We start from the raw sequence: 27,695 nt of genomic DNA, 5'->3' as shown, positions 1-27,695 counted from the left end.
AAGGTGGAATAAATGGTGTGTTGTTGGGTGGTCTGGGTGTGTTGGTAAGTTTGTTGAGCTGATGATGATGGTTGGGCCCCAAATGTGGATGTGTATGTGGGGGGAATGTCTTGATGTGGGGGTGATGTTGTTTGTTGGGTTGAAAAAGCTACACGTTGACGGGGATCAGTCAAAAATTGTGTTGGAGCAACGTGCATAAAAGGAATGATAAAAACCAATTCATTTATTCTCTACCCGGTTTAGACTCACCAATTACCGAGTTACCTTGTAACACCAAATGCCTTCTCCTTTTCCATTCTTTTAGCTCTTCTTTGTTTAATTCTTGCCAATGTTTGTCCCAAGATTGGACCATAGTCATAGTATGGTGTTCACTTAGACATCTTGGCTGAGACTGTATTTGTTGTTCAAATCCAAATTGTAGTTTGACCCGATCCGTCTGATGCATCTCAATGGTAAAGAAACATACTATATATGTCGTTGCACTCCAAACTCAGCTGCCACTATAATCAGGCACTGAATATTGTATGTACGGCCTCCATATAAACTGTTAAAAGAAATATAACTATTAGAATGTATAAAATAAATTTAGATAAGTTGAATATTATAATTAATCATTCTTACATCATTTTCTTCCATGTGTTCAATTGCAACACGGTACCCTCGTAGATGATGACGATGATTATTTCCATAATTCATACATCGTTTGCGCCATCTTGCATATTAAAAAGAATACCTTAAAGTGATATATAATTAACTTTTAGAAATATAAATTGCATTTAATTAAAAATCAGTACCTTAATGCATAAGGATGTGATGGAACCTCGTTACTAACCGGGGCTAACAAGGGTATGCGTGTGAATGCCCATACACTTAATAATACAACACAGTCTCTTATGCTTTTGACTCCTTTATGGGCTGCCTTGCACATATGTCTATATAGTGTCTCCAGACAAGCAGAACCCCAACTGTATGTGTTACATTTTTCTAGGTCTCCTACTAAAGGTAACCAAGAAGAATGCAATAAATTGTGACTCTTATCTGACATTAAAAAAGTAGCAATTAACAGTAAAGTATAAACTTTTGAATGAAGAATATTTTCCGCCTCGGTCGGGTTAGGGTTATTTTTCAATTGTGTTAATAGGACTTCTAACCAAACAATTTTGACAGAAGCCCCATTTTTATCTGAAGATGTTGGTTTGACGCCCAAATTCTCCATGTAAACATCATTGGTTACGTTTGTTGGGCCATTAACAGCTTTACCATTAATTTGGAGACCGAGTAACATACTCACATCCTCTAGTGTGATAGTACATTCACCCGTTGGTAAATGAAATGTATGTGTCTCGGGTTTCCATCTCTCTAACATTGCAACAATTAATTTAGAATCTACTTTCAAACTTGCTATCTTGGCTACATTTGCAAAACCTGCCAGTTCCAAATACGGTATTATAACCGCACTTGGTTGAATGTATGTATGTGAATGGACCCGGAACCTACTGTCTTCCTGAAATTCAAATAAAAATGGTAATAAATATTTGATGTGATATTTACCTATTGAATTTGTGAAATAGATTTGAAAGAGACTTACATATTCGGCAATGTCCGCCGCCGTCCCACGGTGTGATTCGCCCATCCACGACAAAGACATTTTAGAATAGAAGAGAGTGAATATTTGAAGAGACTAAATAGTTGTGAAATAGAAATTGAAGGAAGATGATGAGAAAGAATTGTAGAGGAAAAGTTTATTTATAGTGGTAAAAAATATTAAATATATAGGTGAAAATTGTATAGGTTGATTGGACTAGTTAGGGAATGCATGCAAAAAAATTATGTGTTGAATGTACAAGGAATCCCTGCAAGAACGATTCCCATGTTGATTGGAAATTTCACTGCAAAATTGCATGTGTGCAGACTCGCCCCTTTGATGGTCGAGCTATGCCTTGTAAAGTGTTGCCTCGTCTAATGAAATGACGAGCTTAGCCATGCAACGTGTTGCCTCGTCCAATGAATGGGAGAGCTTATTCTTCTTGGGTTATGACTCGTCCAATGAATGAGCGAGCTTAGTCATCTAGGGTTTTCACGTTTTCTTTCTCTTCCAATTGAAGGATGAGCTGCATGTGATTCTCTAGGGTTTGGTTTACTAGGAATTTGTTTTATTGACTATAAATTGCATTCATATCTTCATTCATTCTCATCAAACCAAATCTACTATATTAATATTTTTACTTATTTTCATCAAACCAAATATTCTACATTCATATCTCCTTCATCAAACCAAATCTACTACATTAATATCTTTACTTATTTTCATCAAACCAAATATTCTGCATTCATATTTCCTTCATCAAACCAAATCTACTATATTAATATCTTTACTTATTTTCATCAAACCAAATATTATGCATTCATATCTCCTTCATCAAACCAAATATCCTACATTCATGGCTCAAAGAAATTTAATCGTGTTTATCCATTCCAATGGGTCCCTTTTCACAGATGTAAATGAGTGATACTCATTTTGCAATACGAATTTGCATTTGTTCAAAATCCACATCAACTCCGACTTCCATCATCTAAAAGACTGTATTGAAAAAAGTTACAAAGTTGTGTTGAAGGCATCATTTATCGCCATCCATTAATTAATGGAGACGATAATAACGTCTTTTACATAATGACACCCATTGAGACTGGCGAAGATGTCAAGTCGATGTTTCGATGTCATATAACATTTTCTCAATTACCCACCATTGAGATATATGTTCGTCTAGTCGAAAATCTTGAAGAACAACCGACTCACAATGAAAATCTCAGTTATCCAACGCAATCTATACAGTCACACGAGTACGGAATGAGTCAAGCCATTGACGAAGAACCGACTCAAAATAATGAACCTTTCATACCAAATGAAGAGGTAGGCGAGAATAATGAGGATGATCAAGAAGAGGCTCGATTTGAAGATCTATTTGGTGTTAGCGATGACGATGGCAATGAAGACATCTTCGACACACCGACCGTTGCACTAAGAGCTCAACCAATTAGTTTGTACAACCCACATGTCCACATGAAAAATATAAGTTTGGATGATGTTGAACCAATCTCCATTTTCGGAAGTTTCATACCAACTCACAATGCTGACGAAATAGAGGAGGGCGTCGAGTATGAAAATAAGGAAGAGTGTGTTTTGGCATTGCAACAATGGCATATAAAACGTAGTCTAGATTTTTCTGTGACTAAATCTGACAATGTACGTTATGTCATCAAATTTAGAAATTCAACATGCAATTTCAAATGCAGGGTTTCTTTGCGTAAGGGAAACTCAAGGTGGAGAGTTGGTAAGTCTGGTGGGCCTCATACGTGCACAATCACTTCCATGTCACAAGACCATACAAAACTCAGTTCAGAAATGATTAGTAAGAGCATAATGGAGCTTGTAAATCAGGACGCTTCTCTTAAGGTGAAGGTGATCATCGCTCATGTTGCTGAGAAATATAGGTATATCATATCCTACAAAAAGGCATGGATTGCAAAGTGTAACGCAATTGAGTCGTTGTATGGAAATTGGGAGACATCTTACAACGATCTACCGTAGTGGATACTGGTAATGAAAACATATCTACCAGGTACCATTATAGAATTACAATCCTTACCTGTGATTTCAAATGATGGTTCACACTTGGGTGACCAAAGGATATTTCATCGTCTTTTTTGGGCGTTTCGACCATGTATACGTGGTTTCGTGTATTGTAAACCTATTGTGTCGGTTGATGGAACATGGTTGTATGGAAATTACAGAGGTACTTTGTTGATGGTTGTGGCACAGGATGGGAACGAGAACATTTTTCCGATAGCGTTCGCATTGGTTGAAAGTGAGACAAAGGAAGCTTGGAGTTTCTTTCTTAAGAATTTAAGAATACACGTTACTCCCCAAGCAAATTTGTGTCTAATATCAGACAGGCATGAATCGATAAAGAGTGCATATAACAATCCAAAAATGGATGGCAGTATCCTCCATCATCACACGTCTATTGCATTAGACACATCGCGCAAAACTTCATGCGCGAGATTAAAGACAAGGATCTGCGTAAAATAGTTGTTAACATGGGTTATGCGTTAACAAAGGCAAAATTTAACTACTATCGGGGGGAAATCCGAAGAACAAACAACGACGCTTTATCATGGATGGACAACATCCCCCGAAACCTTCCAATCATTGCATTGGTCAAATCTACGTACTATCGATTGGGATCACTATTTGGTAGAGGAAGTCATCAATGGACAAAAATGTTAGCCTCTGGGCAGGTTTTCACTAATAACTGCAACAAGGGGATGGCTGAGGAAGTCATGAAAGCTAACACGCATAACGTCATGCAGTTTGATCGCGAGAGATTCTATTTCATGGTCCAAGAGAAGATTAATCATAATGACGGTTGATAACATGAAATAATATCACATTTTTGGACTTGATTTAATTAAAGTATATTATTATTTGATCCGACTTATTTTATATTATTCGATATTACTTGGTATTTTCCTTCTATTTATTTCAGGTAACATTATTTGAAGCATACGTGAAAAAGAAAGAAAAGGGGTGCAAAAAGAAGCATTCCACTAAAGCCCAACCCACAACTACAAAGGAGAAGCGCTGTGATGCTGTGACGACCGCCACACAAGGCGTGACGAGCGTCACGCCCCTCTGCTCAGTGTTACGAGCGTAACACATGGTGTGACGAACGTCACACCCCCACTCCTATTTTTCTGCTTTGACGCGCGTAACAGAAGCACGTTCGCCCTTTTTCTTCGCTTGACTTGTTGACACACTAGGAAATCTACTGAAGGAACTTTTGGGAAACGGTTACATGATGGATGAATATAAATAGATCTTAAGTGGTGCCTTGTCTTTTCTTCTCCCTTTTTCCGCCGTGCAAGCTTTTACAGCAATATATTTTACAGCATTCTACTTTCTTAGCATTTTTATTTCCTTTTCTTTTCTAGTTAATTTCCAAAGCATTGAATTTATTTTCTTTCACACTAGTTTCTACACCGGAAACTATTGTGTAGTTTTTACTAGATCTAACCTTACGTTAGGTCATAGTATTTTATTCCTTCGTTTTTATTTTCTTGTCCGATCGAAGATTGTGAAGAACAAATCCAACCGGTTTGTGGTGGAGAGTTCAAGCATCGAAGTTAGGAATAATCAAGACTTCTATTAATTTTACAGGTTCTTTAAATTTATATATGCTCTGCACTGCTATTTATTTATACTGTCTGTCTGATATGGCTGTATTTAAGCATAATTATTGTTTAGGCTTGTTTAGCATGTCCGGCTAAATAAACTTAGATATCGGTATGTAAAGTAAGCGGAATAGAGGAATCAAAACTAAGTTGGTTTAAATTTATGTAAAAAAAATATAGTCACTCTTTTTATGGTCTCAATTTACAGAGTTAATACCAAAGTTTTTGTACGAGAGTAAAAAACATAAAGAAGTTAAAATCAATAGAACGACAGTTTGAGCTTTTAACTGGACAGTGTAAATTGGACATTATCTTTAAATCAGGGCGAAAGCAATTTTTAGAATTAATTAAATTCTAATCATTTTCAAAAAGTATTTTTAAAGGTTAAATGTGAGGACGAGAGTTAAGCATTTAAGTTTAATCATATAATCTAAGTCAACAGAGCGAGAGTTTGAGACGGGGGTGTTTAAACGGTTAGTATTTTAATAAAAAGAGTTTCTATAGATTCTATTGTTTTCAAAAAGTGATTTTAGACTTAACTAAATAGTGAGAGCGTACGTTAATATAAAGTCATAGTCTGATTCAACAGAGCGAGAGTTTGAGAAAAGATTTTTAATCAATAGTGTCTACTGAAAAGACTTATTTTAAGACTAAGAAACCAACGAAGATTTGATTCCCTAATTACGACGAACTACATACCGATATCCGCGTATTTGATATTTAATCTAGATCCGATTTTAGTTTTACTTTTCCCCCTAATCAACAAAGTATCATCCACCTTAGCTTTACGAAGTAACCTTAGAAAAATGGTATATCGATTCATTAAGTCCCTATGGGATCGATATCTTTTAAAACTACGCGATTAGACTGTGTACTTGCAGTTAATACCCCAATAGACTCATAAAGTCGCGATCAAGTTTTTGGCGTCGTTGCCGGGGACTTTTATTTAGTCGATATCGTAACTCTTCTGTTACGCTGTAGAGACTAAGGCATTTTTTATTTTTCCTTCTTTTTCGTTGCTTTGTATGCCACACACTCGCTCACAAGGCGAACCGTACTACTTACGAATCAACGACGTTGAACGATATCTCCGAGTCTTACGATGAATTCGGGAGTATCGTGCTGCAAACAATCTTCCTCCAATCGAAATTCCTGATCTCAAAAATCTTCTTCCTTCGCCGATACCCGAGATGGCAGAACCAGACCGTGCTCTTCGAGATTACGCTGCTCCATCACAAGATGAGCCGCATTCGAGTATTGCTCCACCCGCTGTCGCATCCGCGAAAAACAACCGGCGGGCTGAAACAAAAACAACACAGAGCCGCCACTGCGCGTTATTTATCCCAAGATAGGGAAAGGAAACGCTCAGAGAAACCTGGAAAAAGCATGGTCTCGTGACCAAAGAGAAAGGGTAAGGGAGTCGGTTACGCAAGGGAAAGGTATTAGCACCCCTCACGTCCGTCGTACTCGACGGGATCCACGCTCTAAGAAAAGAAAAGGTTGCTAAAACACCACACACACACACGCGCACCGAAGACAACACAGGTGGGGTTAAGAGGAAGAGAGCTCGATAAGACATCGCATCCTATGCCTACGTATCTCGTCTGGAACGAGAATCAGAGCTGCCGTAATTCAGCTCACGCACGCCAAACAACACAAACACAAAAACAGGCAAACATGGAACCCGAATGCCAATCGCTGGACTTACATCGGCTTCCGAACCAAACAAACACAATCAGGATACGGACAGCCAATCGCTGGGCTTACATCCATATCCTGACACACAAGAAGATTAACAAGCAAACGCACACAAAAAGAAAAAAAGTGCCCGGAGAGACCTCGCACGGTCTCCTGCCTACATACCTCGTCTGGAACGAGGATTAGGGCGATGTAGTTCCCCTGAACGGGAAAGAAATTCTAGCCAGAAACCAAGGGGAGACACACTACCAGGGAGCTGTACTCGAGCCTAGTGTTATCATGCATCATTGCCCTATGTTGTGGTTTCTACCTACTTGCACAACAGCAAGCTAATCCTATCCAGGAAGAAAGCAAGCATGCAAGCATCAACAAAACAAAACAAACATTTCATATAGCACACACTATATCCAGTCAAGTGAGGCTCAAACAAGGGTGGATTGCCGAGGCAAGTCATCTGTACAAGGTAGTGTTCGCTCTTAACCCTGACATTGAGAGTCAGGGTGAAGCAGATGAAAGGTGAGTGAAGATTAGACTTCACAGCTCTTATCCTTGTCCAGGGAGAGCTTCAGACAAAGGAGCGTGGGTCCAGAATGGAGGGACCCTTCTACGCTCAAGACTCTGACACAACTGTACAAAGTACAAGATCTTGGGTTTGTGTCCCAATGCATCAACACAGTGGTGTGAGCAGAGGGACGACTCAACAGAATAGCGGGGGATAGATTACATATCCCTTGGGTTCCGCCCATTGCCTCATAGAGGTCTTTACCTGCTTGGCACAAAAGTAAACAATCACAAACATCGCCTCTTAAGGAGGACTTCAGACAGTTGCCTGGCTAAATAACAAGCCAGGTCTTCCAGACTACATGGAGACAAGAGAGTCTACCTCAACTGGTTTATACAACCAAGCAGCAGCAAGCAAGTTCTTAAAGAACTGTAAGCGACTTAATGTACCTGAAATCAATCAAGTATCATCAGTACTCAGACAAACCAACAGTAAACAGCAAATGTTAATCTGTACAGTCAAACACAAGTTAATGCACATAAGTGCAAGCCATGAGCTCAAACTCAAGCATCAAACCCTACAACACAAAACCAATGTTAGTTTACAACATCAAACAAAACTCAGTTTAATCAACTTGCAATTTTCTCCTTAAGGCTTTTGCATTTCAACCTGAAAATCCAAACCAAATGTGAGAAACTAGACCACTAGGCCAAGCCTAGGGTCCAAAGGGGATGAAAAAATCAAAACAGCAAGCGAAAATTATCCAAAATCACATTCAAACAATTTAGAAACAAATTCAATTGGTCCCATGCTCATATCAATCACCATTATCATTTCATGCACAAAATAGTATCAAACATGCAATTTGCAACTCCAAATGACCAAACGAAAGATCTCAAGCAAAAGCATACCAAAATAATTCAATTAATTCCACAAAAATTCACGTCTAAACATAACCTATCCAATGAATAGCACATCAAATTTCAGCTCAATTGGACAAAAGGAAGTAGGTCAATGAAAATCAAAAATTTCAGACAAGTTCAAACAAGCCAACACATGGTATCCAAACAAGCATCAACTTCCAAAAATCATAAAACAGTGACACAACAAGATAAATGAATGGGATCAAAACCACAATGACCTATAATGTGTCTAGAATCCACATGTCAAATTTCACATCCATCCAATTAATCATGAGAATTTCACAAGCAAAATACAATCATGTGTCACACAATGTCACCAAAATGACCAAACAGAGGGAAAAATTCCAATCAATTAGAAAATGTCATCAAAAATTCCAGAACAAATCTCATGCGATCTCAACATATATATGTTCATTCTTGCAAAATTTAAACTCAATTCAATATCCCTAAGCATTTTAAATAAAATCATGAAATTGACCTAGCTTGGTGTGACACAAATTGTCACACCTCTAATCAAAAATTCATAACTCATCAACCATGTATCCAAAAATCACAAACTCCACATGAAAATCACCATCAACATGTCCAGAACAAGCACAAAAAATTCCATCCATTTATTTGAAAGTATCATCATTTCATGAAGGATTTGGCATGGCATGTACAAATGTGACACATCAAACAATCCCTAAGCCAATTAATTTTCCACACATGCACAAAAATAATAAAAATCATGATAAAATTCTACACATTACAAGGAGAACAATGCAAAAAGTCTCACTAATTTTGGACAAAACATGAACTAGTTATGGATTTTCTAAGTTCATGTGAATCAAAATGAAATAAAATGAAAAAGACAAAAGAAATAATGAAATGAATATTCTGAAAATGGCAATTCTGTAATTCTTAAGCACGCGACCAAAACACGGTCGTTTCATTTAATTTGGTGGCGCTCTCTCATTGGCCAGATCCGGAGGGAAACACGAATTTGAAATGGAAATGTAAAAATTCAGATCAAACGCTTGCTGAACCTTGTTCCTCATCAAGAACACAAACAATTTTCCAGAAAATCGTGATGAACTAATTTCAACCAAACGCAACAAATCATACATCACTGTGACCGTCTAAGCATGTACATCATGGATATGGATTCAGTTTCTCCTAATTCTAAACCTATCAACCGGATCGAGCGAAAGAAGTTTCTACATCAAATGTTCAAATCAAGATATCTCTCTCTACACTCAACCAAATCCAAAACCACAAGTTGCATGATGATCTACATTGAAAGATCTATCTAATCCATATCTCAATTCATGCAATTAAAGAAATCAAAATCTGACCTTATGGAGATGGCAGATGTTGAATCGTGCTTTTCAATGTCCAAAACTCCAAAACAGATGAAGATTCTTGATGTAGAAGTTGATTGAAACGATTAGCTCAGCTCAAAACAGCAACAGGTCCAAGATTCATCAATTTGCCATGGAAGTGTGAGGTTATGACAGTCCAAATTCTTCACTCTTTTGCCACGAATTTGTGAAACAGATGCACACAATCACTGGTAGATGATAGATCAAGCACGAATTCACACTATGGACGATGAATCTTGATGAAAATGATGAAAAAGTGTGTGAAAGTTTTGAGAGAATTTGGAGGTTTTTGGAGGGAAAGTTTGTTAGATCTGAAAATGTGAAGTGTGATTAGGAGAAACAGTTATGATTATGGTATTTATATGTTGTACTAATCATACTGAAAGTGCAATTAGCAATTGGTTTATTGTGATTAAGTGAAAATAAGGTGTGTGAACAAAATTTGGAAAATAACTAACTTAACAACAAAAAAACAGCTTCACACAGTGGAAAATACTCAGAAAACTGAGTTTTCGCGCGAGCGGTCGACCATAGGTCGGCTCATAGCCTGCTATGCGCTGACCCGTGGTCCATGTGCTGACCCTTATGGTCGACCATAGGTCGGCTCAAGTGTGCTATGCGCTGACCTGTGGTCGACTCAAACATGCTATGCGCTTACCCGTGGTCCATGCGCTGACCCTTATGGTCGACCATAGGTCGGCTCATAGCCTGCAATTTTTTTTTTTTAAAGAAAAGGAGGGCAAATTTTGAGATGTTACACCCGCAATCGAAGCAAACAACTTCGAACTTAAACCTTCGCTGTTGCAGGCAGTGCAACAGAACCAATTTTCTGGAAATCCTACCGAGGATCCAAACCTTCATTTATCCGTATTCGTCCAATACGCTGATACTGTTAAAGCTAATGGTGTCACTTCAGAGGCAATTCGACTTCGTCTCTTTCCTTTCTTGTTAAGAGATAAAGCTAGAAGATGGCTTCAGTCTCTTCCTTCCAACTCAGTCACCACATGGAATGAGTTGAAGAAAGTCTTTCTTGCCCGATATTTTCCTCCAAGCAAAACAACTATGTTAAGAGCCCGGATAAATGGATTTAAACAGAAAGATAACGAGTCTCTTTTCGAAGCTTGGGAAAGATACAAAGACATGATGAGACTTTGTCCACACCATGGTTTAGAGGTCTGGTTAGTAATTCATACCTTCTATAATGGTCTCTTATACAACACAAGGTTAACAATAGACGCCTCCGCAGGTGGTGCGCTTATGGATAAACCCTACGCTGACGCTAATCAACTTATCGAGAGCATGGCCCAAAATCATTATCAGTGGGGAAGCGACCGAACAATGGTAGAAAAACCTCAAACAAAAGGAGGCATGTACGAGATAAGTAGCCTTGATCATGTTAATGCAAAAGTGGATGCTCTTGCCCAGAAAATTGAAAGTTTAAATGTATCACCTCCAGCCACCGTGGTTGTCGTAACTCAAAATTGCGAAGTCTGTGGAATTCAAGGTCACACTCCTACAGATTGTCAACTCCTAACAGGAATCTAAGCAGAGCAAGTGAACTATGCTCAAGGAAATCCCTACTCGCATACCTATAACTCGAACTGGAAGAACCATCCTAATTTTTCATATAAGAGTAATAATGCTTTATACGCACCAGGTCAAGCTCCCAGTCAAGCCCCAGCTATACCTCCTGGATATCAAAAGCCGACCCCATCTACACCTAACAATAACGTTCCTAGGAAATCCAACTTGGAAATCATGATGGAAAACTACATAGCTTCTCAACAGCAAACCAATAAAGAGTTCTTAAACCAGAATGTACACACTAACGAACAGATTAAACAACTAGCAAGTAAAGTAGATGCCCTGGCTACCTATAACAAAATGCTGGAAACACAAATCTCACAAGTAACTCAACAACAAGCGCCTACTGCTGCCCCAACTGGTACATTTCCTGGACAGCCCCAACCTAACCCGAAAAGCCACGCTCATGCAATTATATTAAGAAGTGGAACAGAGGTAGAAGGACCGTCTGACCCAAGGATTGAGAACCAAAACTCTAAAAAGTCAACTGAGGAAGAAAGTAAACCTAAGGAAAAGGAAGAGTGTAACAAGGAAACCATAGAAAAGAAAGAACCTTATGTACCTCCACCGCCTTACAAACCACCTATCCCTTATCCTCAAAGGCAAATTAAAACCAAAGACGCGGCCCAATTTAAAAAATTTGTTGACCTACTGAAACAATTAAACGTCACCATTCCTTTTACAGAAGCTATTACACAGATGCCCTCATATGCTAAGTTCTTAAAAGAAATTCTTTCTAATAAAATGAAACTTGAAGATAGCGAAATCGTTAGACTCACTGCTGAGTGCAGCGCGATAATCCAAAATATGCCTCCTAAACTTAAAGATCCTGGTAGTTTCTCTATACCCTGTCACATCGGAAAATTTGTCATAGACAAAGCTCTATGCGATTTAGGAGCCGGTATCAGTGTTATGCCCTTGTCCATATGCAAGAGACTTGAAATGGGAGAATTAAGACCAACTAAAATGTCTGTGCAATTAGCAGATCGTTCCGTTAGATATCTCGTAGGAATTCTTGAAAACGTTCCTGTGCGCATAGGTCAATTCTACATCCCAACCGATTTTATAATTATGGACATAAGAGAAGATGAAGTTACCCCCATTATATTGGGAAGACCATTCTTAGTAACCGCCGGTGCCATCATAGACGTAAAACGAGGACGACTCACTTTCGAAGTAGGAGAAGAGAAAATTGAGTTCATTCTTTCCAAATTTTTGAAAGCACCTGCAATAGAAGACACATGTTACTTCATGGATATCATCGATGAATGCATAAAAGAAACAGAATTAGAAAATGACGAATTGTCTGACTGTCGTGTAGAAGACAGACTGAACCAATGTTTAGCAATAACATCAGATCCTACGCAATGCCTTAAGAAACCAACCCTCGACCTGAAAACACTTCCCAAAAATCTGAGATATGAATTCCTAGACTCAGAACTTGAACGACCAGTGATAGTCAATGCATACCTAGGAAAACTCGAAACCGAAAAACTCCTACATATCTTAAGAAAATATCCAACCGCACTAGGATACAACATCACCGATCTTAAAGGGATAAGTCCTTCTATTTGTATGCACCGCATCATGCTAGAAGAAGACTGTAAAACTTCTAGGGAACATCAGAGGAGACTAAACCCGATCCTGAGTGAGGTAGTGAAGAAGGAAGTAACGAAGTTATTAGAGGCAGGTATTATATATCCTATATCCGATAGCAAATGGGTTAGCCCCGTACACGTAGTACCAAAGAAAGGGGGTATAACCGTGATCGAAAATGAAAAAGGAGAAACTATAACCAAACGAATCGAATCGGGATGGAGAATGTGCATTGACTATAGGAAGCTAAACAAAGCAACCCGAAAAGATCATTTTCCTTTACCATTCATAGACCAGATGTTAGAACGACTAGCCAAGCATTCTCATTTCTGCTATCTAGACGGTTACTCAGGCTTCTTTCAAATACCAATTCATCCTGATGACCAAGAAAAGACAACGTTCACATGTCCTTTTGGTACCTTCGCTTATCAACGAATGTCGTTTGGCTTATGCAATGCTCCTGCGACCTTCCAAAGGTGCATGATGGCCATATTCGCCGATTTTCTCGAAAACATCATGGAAGTCTTTATGGATGACTTTTCCATATGCGGGCAAAGTTTCGAAGAATGTCTTGAAAACCTAGAAAGAGTTCTAGAACGATGTGTAAAAGTAAACCTAGTACTTAATTGGGAAAAATGTCACTTTATGGTACAAGAAGGGATTGTTTTAGGACACATCATATCAAATAAAGGAATTGAAGTAGACAAAGCCAAAATAGAAGTAATCGAAAACCTTCAACCTCCGAAAACTGTGAGAGAAGTACGAAGCTTCTTAGGACATGCCGGTTTCTACCGACGATTCATTAAAGATTTCTCTAAAATAACTAAACCTTTAACCGGATTATTAATGAAAGATGTTGAATTCATCTTCGACAATAAATGTTTAGAAGCATTTCAAACACTTAAACAAGCATTGATCTTCACGCCCATAATGCAGACTCCGGATTGGAATGAACCATTTGAAATAATGTGTGATGCAAGTGACTACGCCGTAGGCGCTGTTTTAGGACAACGAAAGGATAAAAAACTTCACGTCATATATTATGCGAGTAGAACTCTAGATGAAGCACAAATGAATTACGCCACGACTGAGAAAGAACTTTTAGCAGTAGTATTTGCACTAGATAAATTTCGTTCTTACTTGGTCGGAGCTAAAATAATCGTTTACACTGACCACGCTGCCATTAGGTACCTCTTAACAAAAAAGGACGCTAAACCTAGACTCCTAAGGTGGATCTTGTTGTTACAAGAATTTGATTTGGAAATCAAAGATAAAAAAGGAACTGAAAACGTAGTAGCAGATCACCTCTCTAGACTTGAAAACCTGGAACCGGAAAGAACATCGATCAATGATGATTTCTCGTACGATAAACTTATAGCTAATTTGGAAGAAAATAGAGCTGATGAACAGGTAGAGACCACCTTGGCTATATGAGTTACACCATGGTACGCTGATTTTGTCAATTATTTAGCCGCCGGAGTGGTTCCACTTGATTTATCCTACCAACAAAAGAAACGATTCTTCCATGACATAAAATATTATTACTGGGACGACCCTTTACTTTTCAAAAGAGGCCCCGATGGTATTTTCCGTCGGTGTATACCTGAAGAAGAGGTAGAAAGTATAATCCAACATTGTCATTCCGCTCCTTATGGTGGACACGCAAGTACATCCAAGACCTGCTCTAAAATCCTACAAGCCGGTCTTTATTGGCCAAACATATGGAAGGATGTGCATGCTGCTGTCAAGAAATGTGATAGGTGTCAACGCACAGGAAACATATCTAGACGTGACGAGATGCCACAAAAGGGCATATTGGAAGTAGAAATTTTCGACATGTGGGGAATAGATTTCATGGGACCTTTTCCACTTTCTTTCGGTAACAAGTACATACTCGTAGCGGTTGACTACGTATCAAAATGGATTGAGGCTATAGCTTCTCCAACAAACGACACACGAGTAGTAACTAGACTCTTTAAGAATATAATCTTTCCAAGATTTAGTGTCCCAAGAATAGTCGTCAGTGATGGTGGATCACATTTCATATCTAAGATACTCGAAAAATTATTGTTTAAGTATGGCGTAAAACATCGAGTAGCAACACCTTACCATCCTCAAACTAGTGGACAAGTGGAAGTATCTAACAGAGAAATTAAACAGATATTGGAAAAAACAGTCGCTACATCAAGGAAAGACTGGTCATCAAAATTACCCGAAGCTTTATGGGCATATCGAACCGCTTACAAAACTCCCATAGGAACAAGCCCATTTAGGCTTATTTATGGTAAATCTTGCCACCTCCTAGTAGAGTTAGAACATAAGGCCTATTGGGCTATTAAAAAGTTAAACTTGAACTATAAGGCCGCCGGTGAAAAGCGAATTCTTGATATAAACGAATTAGAGCAACTTAGACAAGACGCATACGAAAATGCCAGAATCTACAAGGAAAGAACGAAAAAATGGCATGATAAACGCATATTAAGAAAAACTTTCAAACAAGGCGATGTAGTCCTTTTGTTCAACTCTAGACTTAAGTTATTCCCAGGAAAACTACACTCTAGATGGTCAGGCCCTTTCCAAGTCACTAATGTCTTTCCTAGTGGGGCTGTGGAAATTAAAGGAAAATCTATTGAAGCATTTATCGTAAACGGGCAGCGTTTGAAACATTATCACTATGATGAAAACAATGAAGACTCGCAAGTCCTGCACTTAGACGTATTGTCTCCAAAATTTATAGATTAACATTTAATACTTTTATGTCAAGCTTGCGACATTAAACAAAGCGCTTCGTGGGAGACAACCCACAACTTTCTATTTTACTTTCTATTTTTATTTTTTCTTTGATTAGTCTTTTTGATTTTATTCAGTATCTATTCTTCATTTATTTTATTTTATAAAACTTTTCTTCTTTTCTTCTTTCGGCATCTGGCCAAATCCTGACTAAATTCTTGTTTTTCTTTTCTTTAGTTAACATTAACCTGATGGGACATATTGATCGTATGGGTATCAAATTCAGAGGGAGAGCTCAGAGACAAAAATTTGAAGAACTAGCAGAGAGAGAGATGCACCCAAGTTTATATGCTGATGATTGGGCAATGACTGCCCTTGGACTAAGAGAGAGTGTCATGTATCTGCTGAGTCAAATAGGATGGGAAACCACTCCTATTCGAAGACAATTTGTCACTTACCGGAGGCTTACTCTAGAATTCCTTAGCTCCCTAATGTATCTACCAAACCATGGAAAAGGAATAAGCCGAGGTTTCATTCAGTTCAGGATGTTCAACATGGAGTATCAATATAACATTCAAGAATTTACTAACCTTTTAGGGTTCCCTACTTCTTTTGATACATTCACCATGAGCCAAGAAGACCTTTTTGAATATAGAGAGCTTGAGCATTTTTGGGGAAGTTTGACGGGTAATGACGACCCCGAGGAACATGAGTTTCTCTCTGGAAACATACATAACCCGGCTTTTCGTTATTTCCACAAGATCCTAGCACACACTCTTTTTGGGAAGAAATCAAACATTACCACAGTATCACGTGATGAACTCTTCATAATATTTTGTGCTTCCCAGAACCGTCCAGTGAATGGTGCCACTTATATGTTGGCGAGTTTTGACCGCCTTATTCAAGATGATCGTGCACCGATCCTAATAGGAGGATTGATAACTATGATTGCTAATGCTATTGGATTGCGCCAACCCATGCTTGACTTGAACCCTTTTTGTGGCATTGAGCCTATGAATATACCTTTCCTCTTCAACACTATGTTTATAGGAAACCTTCGACCTGAAGAGTTTGAACTAATAATTAATAACCAAGCTTTTTACCTATTCACCATGCCTAGTCCGATGACTAGTGTCCATAACCGAAATAATTGGCTCTACAACCTGAATGGAATACCTTCTCCTGTTAGATCTGTTGAATCCATCCAAGACTATGAGATTTGTGACGACCAGATTCCTTATGCTGAGTCTGATCCACAGACACCGACTGGTTACCATGATGTTGCCTCTCCACCTCATCCTATCCCGCCCGCAGAATCGGCAATACCTGATCATAGACATCATATGCCCGGAACTGATTATAACACCATCATTCAAGCCTTGATGTCAGAACAAGATGCCATTAGAGAAGAGTTAACTAATATGGGACATGAATTTCTGGGATACATGAGTAGTATGACAAATCAATTCCACGAGTTGCTAAACCGTGTCAATTCCTTTGCTCCTCCGGCCAGAGATCCTACAAGTGGCTAGAAGTTTTTAGTTGATTAGTTTTAGTTTTAGGCAATTTATAGTTTCGTTTAACATTGCTTTTAATCTTAGTATTTGCTTTTCCATGTTTTCTTTTGTCTTCAAATGTTACATTATATTTATTGAAGCTATTGGCATTATTGGTTTATTTTATTTTATTTTGATTTATGCAATATCTACAATTACCAGTAATTATATTCACTATATGCTACTACTTACATAGCCTATTAGAGAAAAATATATATATACACTATGGTGTGTAGTAGAATAGCATACATGGCAATTTAAAAATATAACAATAGCAAATATAATAAACAAAACAAAACAAAAAAAAATTATTAATAAAAATAATTTATGAAGCACCCACGTCAGCAGTCACGAGCGCCAGTGACCGTTGCAAGCTAACTGGTGTGACGAGCGTCACACAAGCCATCACGGTCGTCATGCAAATGCACATGACGCCCGTAACACCTTCTGTCATGAGCGTGACAGCTTCAGAATAGGTGACAGTTGGGGACATGACCGTTGCTCCCCATCTTTTCATTTTTCCATTCAACTCACCTTTACTCCATCCCACTCACATTCATCCACATTTATTTTTCTCTCACCCGCTCACCTTCCCAATTCCAAAACTTTCCCTATAAATACCTACAACACCTTTCTTCCTACACCACATCATTCCAACAAACCACTCTATACAAATACATTTTCATCCCCTTTCCTTCTTTCAACCTACCTATCACTATGGCAGAGAACCAACAATTCGGAAATATCATCTTCCGATCTGAAGATGATAACTATCAACGAGAGTAGTTCGATCGGTTCCAACAACGAGGTGTCGTCTCTACCAGGTATCCTGATTTAAATTGTTTACAAGAATTAGGATTACTTCAAGGTGTGCAATGGCTACTTAGGCTTTCTGATTTAACCTTTCTGATTTAACCTTTCTTTGCACACAAAATCACCCTACCTACCCATCACTCACCTTAGAATTTTTAAGTTCTTATTCATACATCACTCCAACCGGTGAAGACGAGTGCTTAACCGGTACCGCAAATTTTTGCATGTTCAACACCGAGTACTCACTATCCCAGGACCAGTTGAGTGTCATGCTACACTTTCCTGTAGGAGGCCAAGTCCACCCAAGAATCCCTCCGAACTCACAGTGGCACATAAACGCCTTCGACCTCTTTAGAAAAATATCTGGTGTGGAAACCAATAACTGGGATGCACTACTTGCTTCGCACATACATAACCCCACTATCCGGTATTTTATCCGCATTCTGCAAAGCACTATTTTTGGTAGACCCAACAACAGCAAAGTCAACGCGAAGGAATTATTCTTCCTCCACCGCGTCTTTGAAATGGATACAAAGGTAAACGCCGCCTCTTTCTTATTTCACCATATCTGCATCCTATGTGCTAGAGGCCGCCAACCTTTTATGATTGGAGGATTAATAACCACCATAGCACTTGGTTTGAATCTAGGGAACCGACTTCAAAATTTACAATCTCTGCCACCCCTATTTATGGATATAAGCTATTGTCGCTCCAGCCGCTTAATCAAAAATAGGGTAGGCGGAAGGTGTTATCTTATGGTGAATAACCAAGAAGTCCCAAGCGTTGTTTTGCCCAACATTACCCTCACAGATGTCACCAACCCCGACCGATTCATCTACGATCTGAATGCTCCCGAAGCTACCGAGCCTACACAAGCAAACCCGCCCCCGGACGAGTTTGAGGAAATGGAGCAAGGTGATCAAGGTCTTGAATAACAGTCAGCCCCGCTTAACCCTTCCGATAATGCAACTGGTCCATCCTCCCGACGTCGTCGAAGACGAAGGCCAGCAACAATCGAAGACATCATGGATGCTATTGATGCTATGCATGTGCAGAATAACGAAGTGATGCAACTGATGCGCCAGATGCAACAACAACAGGAAGCGAGGAATGCAATAACCGACCAGCGGTTCACTGACTTGCTCAACAGGTTTGATGACTTGGAAGTTCGTCAACGATCACCGGGTCCGAGAACAAGAGGCGGAAGGCAGAATTGAGTTTGGGTTCCCTTTTCTTTTCCTTTTCTTTTGTTTTCTTTGAACTATTGGGGACAATGTTTCATTTAAGTGTGGGGGAAAAACTTTGTTTCAGTTATGATTACTTCTCTTTCAACATTCCTTTTCCAAGTATGTTATTTTCCCTTTCATTGTTATTTCCCTTTTATAAAATTAAAAAAAATATATATAATATATTTATTTCAAGTCGAGTCCCTAGTGTGAAAATTTTTATTATCTATTCCCCTCAATTTTCTCGAGCCATAACAAAAATTCAACACACTCAATAAGTATAAAGGTTGCTTATTTTATCAAACTTGAGTAAAATTAAGACAAAAATTATTACCGCCTCAACACTCTAAAAACCTCAACATGTTAAATCGGGCTAAGTACCTATTATACCAATTCCTTGAACTTTTAGTTTTATAGTAACCCCGGGTAGTTTATACGAGAAGTCGGCACCATCTTAATAGCAAACTACGTGGAGAGCCGATGAATATAAGTGAATGATTCCCAAAAACAATATATTAAAAATCAGGTAATGCACTAATTAAGTTAGGTGATCCTTACCCGATCATTTAATCCAAAGGTTGCGGACCCTACAAAAACATTGTATGAACGATCCATTGTGAGTTGGTTCAGCGGTTTCTGGTGCTGAACTTGGTAGGGCGGACTACGATCCGATCCCCCGCAATTTGCAATGGACTAAATAACGAAGTTATCCAACTTATGCACCAGAACTTCTAGCTAAAAGGGGATCAGAATCGCTAACCGGTTACTCCACTATGTGCGCGAAAAGATAAAGGGCTTAATGTGATTTCGCTAGAACGAAAACGGGTGAAATAAGAGTAAAAGAACTAGGCTAGCTATAATAGCATGACTCGAACTGGTTTGCATAAGGTGGGGTTATCTAGTGTTGTTACAGTAATTTGTGATGTTAAGATTAAGCTCAAGTTATTTTTAAACGAGATTTACTTGCAACCTACTACGAATTGATGTGTGTTTGGAAATTTTATCTGGCTAATATTTTAAACCGATTTCTACATTGTATCTTGCTTGAGGACAAGCAAAAGTCTAAGTGTGGGGGAGTTTGATAACATGAAATAATATCACATTTTTGGACTTGATTTAATTAAATTATATTATTATTTGATCCGATTTATTTTATATTATTTGATATTACTTGGTATTTTCCTTCTATTTATTTCAGGTAACATTATTTGAAGCATACGTGAAAAAGAAAGAAAAGGGGTGCAAAAAGAAGCATTCCACTAAAGCCCAACCCACAACTACAAAGGAGAAGCGTTGTGATGCTGTGACGACCGCCACACAAGGCGTGACGAGCGTCACGCCCCTCTGCTCAGTGTTACGAGCATAACACATGGTGTGACGAACGTCACACCCCCACTCCTATTTTTCCGCTTTGACGCGCGTAACAGAAGCACGTTCGCCCTTTTTCTTCGCTTGACTCGTTGACACACTAGGAAACCTACTGAAGGAACTTTTGGGAAACGGTTACATGATGGATGAATATAAATAGATCTTAAGTGGTGCCCTGTCTTTTCTTCTCCCTTTTTCCGCCGTGCAAGCTTTTACAGCAATATATTTTACAGCATTCTACTTTCTTAGCATTTTTATTTCCTTTTCTTTTCTAGTTAATTTCCAAAGCATTGAATTTATTTTCTTTCACACTAGTTTCTACACCGGAAACTATTGTGTAGTTTTTACTGGATCTAACCTTACGTTAGGTCATAGTATTTTATTCCTTCGCCTTTATTTTCCTGTCCGAACGAAGATTGTGAAGAACAAATCCAACCGGTTTGTGGTGGAGTGTTCAAGCATCGAAGCTAGGGAACAACCAAGATTTCTATTAATTTTACAGGTTCACTAATTTATTGTTTTAATTTATATATGCTCTGTACTACTGTTTATCTATACTGTTTGTCTGATATGGCTGTATTTAAGCATAATTATTGTTTAGGCTTGTTTAGCATGTCCGGCTAAATAAACTTAGATATCGGTATGTAAAGTAAGCGGAATAGAGGAATTAAAACTAAGTTGGTTTAAATTTATGTAAAAAAAATATAGTCACTCTTTTTATGGTCTCAATTTACAGAGTTAATACCAAAGTTTTTGTACGAGAGTAAAAAACATAAAGAAGTTAAAATCAATAGAACGACGGTTTGAGCTTTTAACTGGACAGTGTAAATTGGACATTAACTTTAAATCAGGGCGAAATAAATTTTTAGAGTTAATTAAATTCTAATCATTTTCAAAAAGTATTTTTAAAGGTTAAATGTGAGGACGAGAGTTAAGCATTTAAGTTTAATCATATAATCTAAGTCAACAGAGCGAGAGTTTGAGACGAGGGTGTTTAAACGGTTAGTATTTTAATAAAAAGAGTTTCTATAGATTCTATTGTTTTCAAAAAGTGATTTTAGACTTAACTAAATAGTGAGAGCGTACGTTAATATAAAGTCATAGTCTGATTTAACAGAGCGAGAGTTTGAGAAAAGATTTTTAATCAATAGTGTCTACTGAAAAGACTTATTTTAAGACTAAGAAACCAACGAAGATTTGATTCCCTAATTACGACGAACTACATACCGATATCCGCGTATTTGATATTTAATCTAGATCCGATTTTAGTTTTACTTTTCCCCCTAATCAACAAAGTATCATCCGCCTTAGCTTTACGAAGTAACCTTAGAAAAACGGTATATCGATTCATTAAGTCCCTGTGGGATCGATATCTTTTAAAACTACGCGATTAGACTGTGCACTTGCAGTTAATACCCCAATAGACTCATAAAGTCGCGATCAACGGTCGACCAACCGGAACATTTAGCGTTGATCTGAGGAAACAACACTGTGATTGTGGGAAATTTCAGGCATTTCACTTACCTTGCTCCCATGTAATCGCAGCATGTTCAAGCATACGCCAGGACTACTCCATTCACATTCCAGACGTCTTCAAAGTTCTTAACGTGTTCAAGGTCTATAAGGAGAGTTTCCTAGGACTTCCCCATGAGGAGAATTGACCATAATATGAAGGATTTACTCTTTGCCACGACGACTCTATGAGAAGGAGGAAGAAAGGGCGCCCAAACAACACCAGGATTAGAACCGAGACGGACGACGTTGAGAAGGAAAAGAGAAGGTGTGGAATTTTCCGTGAAATAGGACACATGCGTAGGAAATATCCTAATGTTGCAGGACCGTCCCATCGACCATCCAGATGATTATGTTGTTATTTTAATTATCCGTCCAAATGATTGTGTTATTTTTTTAATTATTAACTACTATGCACGTACTATATATAAACCGTTGTGTATTTCTAATGTCTTTTGGAAACAAACAATTATGAAATACATTTGATAATCAAAGGCTTCTGGTTACAAAGTACGACCACATCAACTAAACAACAATAACAACCAACACAAGTGGTAATTAAAAAACTAATCAACAACAACAACCAACACAAGTGGACCTTCAACGCCTCTATTAACTTCACCAGTATGTGCCGAAAACATACATTGAACATCTTCATCATTTTCTATACGATCCTGGTAATACATGTACGTACCATCGGGGCTTGCATCAGTCAACGTTATGTATGGACAACGATACTCTACTTTCACCTTCATACAACGCCCGCGCAACTGTCGGAAGCCAGTGTGGATGGCTGAAATTAGTATTCTGAAATTCCATTACGGATCGAGGCAAACACTGATTTTTTCACCATGTCCATAAAATACAAGATCCCAAACAGACATTTTTACCAAAATAAAGGATTTTGTGCTCTGAGTTAATTTTCTACAAGTCCTGTTATTTATAGAAAATTAATACTTGAATACTCGGCCAATCATTGGCCGAGACAGTACAAACACAAAGCAATTGCTCGGTCATTGAAATTTTGGAGGGAAACATATCATTCCAAGAAATTATTGAAATTTTGGAGGGAAACATATCATTTTTATTATTAATATTTTAAAAAAAATCATTTCTATTATTAATATTTAAAAAAATTATCATTTTTATTATTAATATTTTAAAAAATAATCATTTTTATTATTAATATTTTAAAAAAACAATATTAGAAAACTATTATTAGTATTTTACAAAAATATTATTATTATTTAAAAAAATCATTTTTATTATTTAAATATAGAATTAATTAGAAAACTATTTAATAATAATTTTAATAAGGTTATTTAATTATATAATTGTATTTAAAATAAATAAAAAATAAATAAAAATTCTCCTTCATGAGCTCGCCCATTGGTTGGCCGAGCCTACATAGGCTTTTCAGCGCTTCATCCTCTCGCCCATTCATTGACGAGGCCCAAAAGGAAAGTGGGACATTCTGGGAATTTTTTTTTTCAGAATGGGGCATTATGGGAAAAAAATTCAACTTTAGGGTACTGTGGGAAATTAGTCTTCAAATACATCTATGATATAGTACATATTTTTAAAAAGGTTTCTATTCATATTTATCCTTCTATAATAATAATGTTAGAAACTAAATTAACAATAAGTGATTAAATTAATAATAAGTGATTAAAATATAATAACTTAATTATAGTCAATAGTGATATATATATTGACCAACTTAACACTTTGAAGATATTTTTTAAAATGTCTATAATTAAAAATAATAGAGTTAGAGAGTAATTTAGTTATTTATTCATATATATACTAAAAACAGGTTTTGAAAATGGTCTTTGTTTATCGTTCGGAGATTGAAATTCGAACACATTACAATAAAATAAATTAACAAATCTCTTAATCACAAATAGAACCGCATCCACGTAAAAGAAGTTTTAATTTTGGAATCTAATACACCTTTTAATTTATGGAATCCGGAAACATCAAACAGAAAAATAAATTTTGAATACCTTACATGGGCAATACTTTTCATGGTCATAACATAAAAAACCTTAAACCCTTTCAAAATCTTCATTCATTCTTAATCAAGATTTTCACTTGTAAACAAAACTATGTTGTATTTTGACATGAAAAGGTACCAAATCATCTGGAATTATAGACAATATAGATTTATATCATTGATCACCATATAGATAATTTGGTTCATTTTTTTGCAACATGAACTTAGAGTCTGAAAATTGAAATTCAAATTTTATAAGAGTTTGTCCGAATATTGAAATCGGGATTCGTTGAATGGTGATTGAAATTATCTTATATTTTGTATTTGTTGTAGGTATGGTGCACCCTAATGCTCTCAACAAAGAGATACATCTAAGGATGATATACTGAGTGTTACACAAATTGATGTCAAAACATTATTTACAAATAAACAATATTTTACTATATGTGAACATATGCTTCATTGGGTCTCCATGGAGGCTTCAAAATTAGGGTTTATCAATGTTATTGAGAAGTCATATTTTGGTTCTGATAGAAGACATATATTTGTTACATGAGATACAAAATAAGTGGTCAATACAAATAACCTATTGTTGGACAAATGGCTCCAAGAAAAAAAAGGGTGAGTGAATTGTGGAATTCAAAAATTGTGATTAATTTAAAGAGTCAATTATTTAAACAACATATTATGTTAGTATAGTTAAAAACAAAGATTAAAGCAACTAAAAACAGAAGGAAAGAAATATAAAAGAAAGTAAATGACTAAAAGTAAATAGAGAGAGTTGAGAGAGATGACACAAGGATTTATAGAGGTTCAAATGAATCTTGGCCTAATCCTCTTTCCAAGAATTGCTCCTTTAGAGTTTTAATAATAACTTAAGCTTTTATAGGTTATCTCCACAAACCTTTGTTACAAGCGAGATGAGAGATTTTACACAGGAAGATTCACATAACCAAACATGAGCTATTACCAGGCTGAGCTCACGAACCGAATAGAGATTTTACCGGTTAATCTCAAGAACCAAATAGAACTTTTACCAGGTTAAGCTATATAACCAAACATATATTTTCACAGGTTTATTTCAAGAATCAAACACAAGAACCTTTAAGAGAATCACACTCTTGAATCAATTAAACAAGGCACGACACCAGTACAAAAACTTCCTCAGAAGTAGTTTTCACTTATAGGACATTAAGGTGACTTTTAGCGAAAAGAAAAAATATAAAATAGTTGAAGATAGTAAAGAAGAATAAAAAAATGAGAGAATTTTGAATTATGGTTTGTTTTGGAATGTGAAGAAGCATCTTATATATAGGAAAAGATTTGACTAAAAAAAGAAATTATCCATGGGCCAAATTGAATAAAATAATCAAATATTTCACTGCATAATCGATTATGGCACCCCAAAATGAAAAGTTTTGGTTTCTAGCCATTACTAATCAATTATAAGTTGTTCTAATCGATTTTAGGAGTTACAAACTGAAATCATTGATTATCTAATAGGCCTAATCAATTATACTTTATAAAAGAGGCATCTAATTGCTTAAAATACTTCCTTAATCCATTAGCTTAGCATTAAAAACATTTTTAGGATTAAAAAAGGTTTTGTATGTGTCTGTGTATGTGTGAACGTGTGTGTGTATGCGTGTTGTGTGTGTGTGTGTGCGCGCGTATGCGTGTGTGTGTTGTATGTTGCCTTCGTAACTTAGGAATTACTCTTATACTTTTGCAATACTTGTTGCGTCGCTAAAAATACAGAGTCTCCACCAGATTTTGTTTATTCCAAAAGAAAGGGAAAATAGCGATAAAACCTTAAATGATAATGGCTTCGTAACCAAAAGTGAATTCGGAAGTCGGTTATGTAAGGGGAAGGTATTAACACCCCTCACATCCATCGTACTCGATGGGAACCACCTGCTTGTATCAATCCATATATGTGTTGTTTATCTGAAAGTTGTTTGCTATCGGGAAATGTGATGAATAAGAATTAGATGGGAAGAGAAAATAAGTTTTAAGTTAGTATGCTCACCAAGGATTTGGGCCCTTATTCCTACGTATCCTCATATGTACAATGTCAGAGCTCTGTAGTTTTGCTTACAAATGGAGTATTTGTTTGGTTGTTTTTATGAATAGTGTTGACGTTCGCGTTCTACAATCAACTTGCTTGTATGCTCGGGCATGAGAGCGTTAAATGTTTGTTTGTTTGCGATAGAATGGATGCACTTGGATCATACTTTAGCAGTTAAACATTACTTGCTCACGCATGAAGGCTTAAGCGTCATTCACGGTAGAACGAAAGTAACATGTCCTTTCTGAAAAGGTTTGAAAGATGCCCTAAGGAAGATAATTGATTTGATTGGTCGGGGTTGATTTTAGTACATAGACAAGCATCGTGCCCTTGGCTAGATACAATCAACAGTCCAAACACTCGGGAGTTGAGAGGACAATGGTATCCTAACCACTCTTTTTCATCCAAAAAGAATTTGAATTATGAAAGAGTTTGGCAAGTCTAATCATTGGAACTTAAAGGGAGACAAATATCTGACCCTTGACTATACGGCCAACAATCAGAATACTTAGGAGTCGAGAGGAAAATGATATCCTAGCTACCCTTTTTCTCCCTCTTAGCACCTAGGTTGAACATGTTTGAATCATTAGATGTTTTAAGGGGGAAGTCAAGTGTCGGGTCCTCAAGCTAGGTACGGCCGACAACCAAAGTACTTGAATGTTGTGTACAAGCATGTACACCCTATTTTTGCATTTCGGTTTGTTGAGAAATTATTTGAAAAAGGCACTTGGCGTTGGATCAAGTGTTTTAATTTATTGTGAAAGTGTGTGTGAAGAATGGAGGTAGAGAGATAATGAGATAGATTGAGAAGAGAATGGATAATAGAATGGAGAATGAAATGGATGAGAGATACTTGACGTTGCATCAAGTACTCGTGTTGCTAAGAAGTGATTTTGATTTGGAAAACACTTGACGTTGGATCAAGTATGCCTTTGTCTTTTGAAAATTTTTATTTTATCGTTTGTTTTTATCTTTTTTAGTTAGCATGCATGATAAGCTATAAAAGAAATAAATATAAGTTATTACACTTGCATGGGATGGGGGGACATATGACCCACAATGGGGGATGGAACCATACAATACAAATGGACAATGAAAAGATATTAGACAAGTTACAAACTAAGTACCATGCCTAAAACAATCAAGTGACATGGTATCCTCACACAATATAAGGCAAATGAAATGGTTTAGAAGCATTGATAACTTAGATCCCAATGGACATGTGAACACACAAACATGGAGTTAGTATGGATTAACGAATGAATTAAAATGGAATTAAATGGTAAGATACTAAGTCAAAGCATGGATCATGAAATGATGACAAGATGATAATAAGATCATGGTGAACAATATGGACATACAAGCATATATCACATTAAATTGAAATGACATTTTCAATTTAAATCAATAACCTCAATAAAAAATGGAAATGAAATGGATTTTATGGCTAATGGAATTAGAATGGACTTAACATGGTATATGGACTCAAATTAGAAAAACAATCATTTTGACCTAAACTAGCATGTT

The 27,695-nt window shown here is 37.1% G+C and overlaps 2 protein-coding genes and 1 non-coding gene across 3 annotated transcripts; 1 reads left to right on the top strand and 2 right to left on the bottom strand.

The window, feature by feature from the left end:
• Positions 1 to 490: 490 nt before the first annotated feature.
• On the bottom strand, positions 491 to 1,648 carry LOC127136886 (protein MAIN-LIKE 2-like). The gene is made up of 4 exons (XM_051063396.1): positions 1,589 to 1,648; positions 795 to 1,504; positions 622 to 712; positions 491 to 544 (listed from the first exon to the last, which is right to left on the bottom strand). Exons 1-4 carry the CDS (start codon positions 1,646 to 1,648, stop codon positions 491 to 493), a joined length of 915 nt encoding a protein of 304 aa, XP_050919353.1.
• Positions 1,649 to 2,671: 1,023 nt separating this feature from the next.
• On the top strand, positions 2,672 to 3,589 carry LOC127136885 (uncharacterized). The gene has a single exon (XM_051063395.1). The coding sequence runs from the start codon at positions 2,672 to 2,674 to the stop codon at positions 3,587 to 3,589; it is 918 nt and encodes a 305-aa protein (XP_050919352.1).
• Positions 3,590 to 10,781: 7,192 nt separating this feature from the next.
• On the bottom strand, positions 10,782 to 10,888 carry LOC127077364 (small nucleolar RNA R71). The gene has a single exon (XR_007787191.1). It is a non-coding gene; the product is annotated as a small nucleolar RNA R71 (small nucleolar RNA).
• Positions 10,889 to 27,695: the final 16,807 nt, after the last annotated feature.

Source organism: Lathyrus oleraceus, chromosome 4 (genome assembly GCF_024323335.1).
Source record: "Lathyrus oleraceus cultivar Zhongwan6 chromosome 4, CAAS_Psat_ZW6_1.0, whole genome shotgun sequence".
NCBI lineage: Eukaryota > Viridiplantae > Streptophyta > Magnoliopsida > Fabales > Fabaceae > Lathyrus > Lathyrus oleraceus.
The sequence above is the reverse complement of the archived record's forward strand: the minus strand, read 5'-3'. Positions and strand labels throughout refer to the sequence as shown.